The sequence below is a fragment of the Heteronotia binoei genome, chromosome 1 (genome assembly GCF_032191835.1).
Source record: "Heteronotia binoei isolate CCM8104 ecotype False Entrance Well chromosome 1, APGP_CSIRO_Hbin_v1, whole genome shotgun sequence".
In the NCBI taxonomy this organism is placed as follows: domain Eukaryota; kingdom Metazoa; phylum Chordata; class Lepidosauria; order Squamata; family Gekkonidae; genus Heteronotia; species Heteronotia binoei.
In genome coordinates, this window is record NC_083223.1 from 32,089,721 (window position 1) to 32,096,812 (window position 7,092).

At 43.9% G+C, this 7,092-nt stretch overlaps 1 protein-coding gene across 1 annotated transcript; it reads left to right on the top strand.

The window, feature by feature from the left end:
* Positions 1-234: 234 nt before the first annotated feature.
* PROB1 (proline rich basic protein 1) lies at positions 235-5,288 on the top strand. The gene has a single exon (XM_060233095.1). It carries the CDS (start codon positions 235-237, stop codon positions 4,813-4,815), a length of 4,581 nt encoding a protein of 1,526 aa, XP_060089078.1. The 3' UTR covers positions 4,816-5,288.
* Positions 5,289-7,092: the final 1,804 nt, after the last annotated feature.

Here is a 7,092-nt window from a genome sequence, read left to right on the forward strand (position 1 = left end):
TTGTCTTTTGAAACATAGGTACTGTTCATCTGAATTTCTGATTGAGTCGCTATGGAGAAAAAGAAAGCAAGTATAGCATTGATATTTGGGTTTTGTTTACGGATGCATGTGTTTTTATAGCACACTGTATTTATGTGTTTCTATTTTCCTCGGCAAGCTTCTTGGGCACATGACACAGCCAGGAGTTTGGGTTTTTTTAAATCATGACTGGATTAAACAGGGAGAGGGTGGAACATGAGCTTCATCCAGAAGATCAAATTCTCAGGCTTGACTGGGAACAGCCCCAGCTACAAGGATAAAAGAGGATCCAGCCTCCCATTGTTTCCAGCTCAGATTCACATGGGCTACAGCATAAAAATGTTCTCCTGTGTGGCGAGGGATTGCCAGATTTCTCCTGAGCCTAGTGGACTGAATGAAGAACATTTCAATAACTACAGCTGCAGACATTTTTCTCCTGAGAAGGACTCTCACATTTCTATCAATTCCAGAGGAGACCGCACCTCCGACACATCTGGTTCCTCTTATCGTACAGCACTATGCTCAGAGGAAGCGGAGAGTTTTAAGGACTGTATTGAGTTCTTTGAAGAACCTGGAGATCATATCAAACGGCACACTTACTGTGACTCAGAGTACGAGCAGGACAGCATAACAGCAACACTGATCCTCTCTGCAGCTCAGACAAGCTCCGCTGACAGGAACAAGATTTCCAAGCGCACAGGCAGCCAACTTCATGGGAATCTGAACAGTTTTGGCAAGGCCTTACAAGACCCATGCGGTGCAAACAGCAAAGCTGATATTTGTGTTGCTACATCTGAAGGAATTCAGGCTTGCTTTGCTGTAAATGGGAGCGAGGCTTTTGGAGGCTCATTGACAGTCCAAGACATGAGAGCACAGAGTCCGCAGGCGGATAGCAATGGTACTATAAATGATCAAACCTGCAGGGAAAGGATCTGTCCCAGTGACGAGGAAAGCCAACAGGTTCAGATGTCAATCAAAGCTAAGAATAGCGCAGATCCAGTGTGCAGCGGCAGAATGGGTCCAGTCACAAGAGGGCTGCAGCCACGAGACAGCGGATCTAAATATTTGGATTGTCCTACCCAATTCAGTTCTGAGAAATCCAAGGAAATGTTACCCAGTGTCCGCAAGCTGAAGAAAAACAGCCTTGCCAGTCGAGCTCATGGTCCTGTAAGTAGCAAAGCAGCATGTCCCAAATATTTTGGAGAAAATTCGAGTGTTCTGAGTGACTCTGATGAGGCTGATAATGAAGTAGAGAAGCTTACTGCCCTGTCTTTCCAGAGCCTCTCATGTCCCCAGGGCAGTTACTTAGATATGTACAGTTCTAGTAACAGAACATCATCCAGTCTGTCCAATTCCTTGCCGGAAGATGGTATTGGAATGAACAGGTGGCCAACATGTAGTGACCCAAGGAAAACAGTGGTGGTCAACCACACCAAAGGAAGCTGGCAGTTCCCGTCAGCCAGCAAAGTCCCAGATAAGGACTTGTGTGCTAGCTCACTGGGGAAGGAACACTTTGAGTGTGTCAGTGTCACACTAGACAATGCTGATGGGCGAAAGAGCCTCTGTAAAAAGCGAATGGTGCCCAAACGGCAGATTCAGTTGAGGCGGAAGGAGAAGAAGGAGATGGGTTTTTGTGCTGCTGGTGACTGTGCCGTCCTCCCTCCATTCACACAACCCAGGAAAGAGTCATGTGTGAAGGGTAGGACTATCAGTGATGAATTCAGACTCAATTACAAGCAATTTATGAGAGCAGCTTGTCTGAACAATTCTTACAACAAAACTAAGATGGCTTCAAGTCTGGTGAGAAATGTTTTGGCTAAAAAAATGCAGTATGAACAAAGAATCAAAACCGAGCAAGCATCTGTCCGTGGCAGCTCCACCTCCTCTGTCCCATCCTCCATAAGTACAGACCTCCAGGGGGACAGTTTAGAAGGCAAGTCAAGTTCTCTGTCCAAATCGGACTGCAGCTTTTCAGCTGAAGACATGCACAGTCATTCTACCAGTGAGAGATCTGACCCTGTGGCCATGAACAACAAAGACACAGACACCCTGAGACCAACAAAGGGGGTGGTGCTGAATGAGCAGCTACGGGAGAACGTCTGCAAATTGAAAAAGACGTTTAATGAACTGAATGAGAGAATGAAATACCAAGAAGCTACTCAATTGATGAGACTCCCTATTTTGGCAGACGATGCTGTAAATGCAGTAGAATCAAGCAACGTCAGAAAACAGTCGTCTGGAGAGAGAAAAGAGTACAGGAGAGCCCGGGCTGTGTTTGAGTCCATGCAGGATGGTGCTAAAATCACAAGTGCAGTCCCAAAATTTGCAAAAACACCAAAGCCATGGCCAAACCTGAAGCAGCGAGCTATTAGGCAGAACCAGCACATGCAGTTGAAAGAGGAAAAGATCCCCCTCAAACCTAAAAGCCTTGTGGTGCCTAAAGATATCTCCAGGAATATCTTCACATCCAAAACCAAAGAAATGAAACTTGTTCCTCAGATCACAAATGAACAACCTAATGTTCTAAATGCATTTAAGCACATGTCTTTGAACAGAGATTCTAGTACCAGGAGGTTGCCTGCAGTTCAGAGTGTGAAATTTTCATCACTAGTTTTTCCAACATCTGGCAAATCACACTGTGGTGAAACACTTTGCATGAATGAGGCCCTTCAGATGGAAAGCAGAGGAAGGATAAGAAAACATCAGCAAAGAGATGTCAGGAAATTAGTCAATGACACTTATTACCTTGGTTTTAAATCATCAGACAGCTCCAGCACAGAGCAGCTTTCCTACTCAGAAAGCAAAACTGAAAGCAGCCAAATTGTGTTACCAAAAGACTCTACATCCATCTCACCTCTCTTCATACACTGCACCTCAATACGTCGGAAAGATGATATACAAGCAGCAAACCAGTTACAGGAGGAGAAAAAGCAAGATGAAATTAGAGACATAGATGCATCAACTAGTTCTCTACATGATCAGTGCATCAGTACCACTGATAATTTTAACCCCGCAACACAGACACATGGAAACAGATCAGCATGTCATCCCGAGAACAAGTGCTCTATGATGAGTGAACCTGCAGTGCACATTACTACAATTCAGTCCAAGAAGTGTGTAGTTGAGAATAAAGAACTTCAGCCCGAAGTTGAAAATAAACCAGTACCCTATGAGCGGACTGAGTTAAAAGTCAGACCTTCTGCAACCACCAAGAAAGAGTCTCAGCTTAATATTAAAGTTAACAGTTCTGTCTCCAAGCAGACACACAAAACAGAAACTGATTATTTCCCAGCTTCAAGTTGTTCCATGTTGGAAGAAAGGACCACAAAAGAAGCTTTCTCACAGTCTAATTTCAGTTTAAGAGAAAATGAAGCTGCTGCTTCATCTGAGACCATTGTGATTCCATCTTCTAAATGTCTTCAGGAGACCAATATGAAAGATAATGGTCATGTGATGATAAGCCATATTCATGAGCCTTCCAAAGCCCAGGAAATTGAATTGTCTCATCAGAAATGTTTATCTAGTGAGACTATCTCAGTAGTACCTAAAGACAGTAAAAATTCACCAAGCTTTTTGAAAGAAGAAAATGTGTTCTCTGGATTAACCCATGGTAGCAGTAGGTACCCACAATCTATCAGGCCCCCAATGACAGGCACTCAAAATAATCAGGCACAGACTGCAGCAAACAGCCATTTTGTTGACAGTTCATCCGAAACAGTAATACCAGAGGACCCCAAGCCCTGGGGGGACAACAACAACAGAATGCTTTCAGAGTATGACATTTCAGATAGTCCATTACCAGCAAGGGAGTATACTGATGGAATCAAACTAGTATCAAACCCTCCTTTTACACCATCATCCTCTCATGGAAAGCTCCATGACCCAGGTTTTGATTGTCTTAATAAGCATCAGGTAACAAATGAACAATATTTTTCAGCAGCACAAACTGACAACACAAATTACTTAACAATTCCTGTGAAAGCCCATCAGTCTGAGGCAGTTCCTAAGCACCCAGCACCTTTGTACCCAGACAGCTCCTCTTTCACATCCAATGTTTCTTTTCAGACTAGTGGAGAAGCTTCAGGAAGCAAAACAAGTAACGAACATTTTTTGCCAAAACCATTAGAAAGGAAGGTAGCCTCTGACAATTTGCTACAAAGCAACCTGAGCCACGGGCAAATCCTCCCAAGGCTTGAAGAATCTCCCAGTTGCACAAGAAGAAACGAAAGGGTTTCTCCATCCGGGAAGAGTGCCCCAAGCCCAACTAGACATTTTGCTGCTCCTCTGCAGGCACACAGGAAAATGTTAGTTGATCCAGAGAGCGGAAAGTGCTACTATGTGGAATCCCCCAGGCAGCCTCAGCTGAAGATGCTTTATGATCCAGAGACGGGGCAGTACATCGAAGTGTTAATACCGCCAACCCCATTGTCATCACACAGTGGGCTTTACCAGTCTCCTTTCCCGTCAGTGGTTATGAATCCTGGAGGCTATGGACCACCTTACCTGCCATACTCAGGATTTCCGGGTTTCCCTCCTCCCCCTCTTGCTGTACCACCTGCACAGGTGGATCTTCAAGACCAACCACCTGTTCAAGAGAACACCAATGAAGGTTTTAGCCATTTCCCAAAGACTGAAGTGCCACCAGGTGCCCAAACTGCTGATGGCAACTACATGGAAAGTTTATATTATATTCCCACTGGGATGAATTCAAGTCCAAACCCTGGTCAAACTGTATTTCCCCCATCTGCAAGTTCTGGTCCTGCTATGCCGGAAAAGGGATCTTTTCTTAGGATGTAACATGCTGTGTCACAAGGGTGTTTAGGAAGACTATTTTTGTATTTCAGATCATTCATTTTTAAAAAGCATCAAACCAAACTTTATTCCCTGGATATTGGGGGAGGGGGGATACCTGGAAAGAGAAAGCTTGGGAGCTTCTTGTTCAAGTTTTCAGCCACTTAGGCTCTGAAGGATTCAAGGTAATGGGACAAACAGAGTTTACAGCATGCATCATTTGCTTGATACATTTTATTTTAATGTAAGTGTCCCCGGCAATAATAATGGGCCACATTCTGGTGCTAATTGAAGCCAATGAGAGCTTTGGGATTGACTTCAAAGGGACCAGGATACAGGCTATGACATTTAAGCTGCTTACTTTGTTTCTTGGGGCATGCTATGTAGAGTGTATTATTCTAATGCTTCAGCCTACACCTGAGCAGTTTGGTTATTCATGAATCTCAGCTCTTCTATAGCAATTAAATGTTCCTCCAAAATTTTCAAGATTTGGTACTTTCATAGCCTACACACACACCCCACTACTGCTCTCGGGTGCTGTGTGACTTTTGCCACACATTTGCCATCAGAAAAAAAAATCTCTAGTAGGGGTTCTATAACTGTAAATACTTTGATTTTTGGGACCTGTACATGCTGCTTAAGAACAGGTAGTTTTGCTGTTCTATTAGGCCTCACTGCTTCATTGGGCTTCAGATTTCCCAGAACTTTACACTGAGATTACCTGCTAACTCCAGCCAGACTTGGTAAATAGCAAAGCAGCAGGAAGAGAGAAATGAGCAGGGATGTTCAAAGAGGCCTCCCATTCACCATCCACGATGGGGAACTACCAGTCCCCAGTCCTCATTTCCTGCCCTCTAGGAATTGAGGAGCAGGAGAAAATGGCCTCTACATCACAATACTCGAGGAATTTCCCCAAGCCTCTATAGTTAAGACCATAGATGCTAGGGGAGGCAGCTTAGAATGTCACCCCAAAGTAGGAACCCTGTGCTGAAAGGGCAAACTAGGCCCTGGTGGATAACGGAGGAGAATGGCTAACAGAAATAGGGAAGGGGGCAATGCAGGGCTCAACAATATATGAATGTACATTCTTCTCATCAAAAAGGCATGTGAGAGGTAGTGTGTGGGCACCCCACTGGTTAGCTTGGAGAAGGCATTTGTTTCTTTAAATCACTTCTCCAAGCCAAGCCAGCCAGTAGCTTGGAGGATGCATTTAAAGTTAAAGTTGCTTTCTTTCCACCTCTCCCTCCCCCATCTATTTTCTTTCCTCCCTTGCAGCTCTCAAACATCTGATGTTCATGTCTTGTGGCTCTCAAACATCTGACATTTATTCTATATGGCTCTTATGTTAACCAAGTTTGGCCACCCCTGGTTTAAAATGTAAAAAGGCCCTTAAAATAAAGGACCTCTGGCAATCCATTCAACCCCCTGTCATGGGCAGGGCAGCTGCTTTGAATTTAGAGCACAATCAAACTACTCAGGCTGGGTCACAACAACATACTGGGGCCTGCTCAGAGTGAGAAGGAAGTGTTCTATAAGCTGTCAGTGCAAGAAAACACCAGCCGGTATTACACAGAGCACAATTAAAGTCTATTGTACAGAGAATGGTAGAATTGTAAGGGAAAAACTTCAGAATAGCAAGCAGGCAAGTTGAGCAGAGGCTTCTGGGGCTCCCTGATACTGTAGGACATGACAAAAATTCTTATTGGGCATGGGGAATATGTTCATTGATCAGATGAGGACTGAGACTATTGCACTCTGGACCAAGGCTCTGCATATTTTCCTCTTATGCACCCCATTTAACAATCTCGCCTTCCTTATGTTCTTAGTGTCACTGATGGAAATGTAGTTTGTAAACCCTTTAAGAATGGGCCCCTGGTCCCATTCTTTTTCTTACTTTGAATTGCAGTGATTAAATCCCTATCAATTAACATCATCTATATCTGGGTAAGACTTTTTACCTCCAGAACTTATTTTCCTAAAAACAGAATATTTTGTAACTCTCAGGATTTTTTTCACTACCAGACATAACTCCCTTCAGGAGCAAATGAGTATTTTTAGAGATGGAATTGTTCTATAGGTGAAAATGAGGGAGAATATGTGTGCGACAGGCATGCAGGACACATCAGAATGTGCTTATGAACAAGGGTGAATGTTCTTGGTTCTGGAAGCTGCATGTTTGTGCTGCATTATGATGTAACTAAAGGGTTTACGGCTGCCATTGTGGTTTGCTTACAGACTGTGGCCCAGAAATGAACAGAGAGGTAAGACATCATCCTGTGCCTT

Bases quoted from the DNA above. Each gene is read 5' to 3' on its own strand.
- PROB1 (XM_060233095.1), top strand. From the start codon at position 235: ATGAGCTTCATCCAGAAGATCAAATTCTCAGGCTTGACTGGGAACAGC.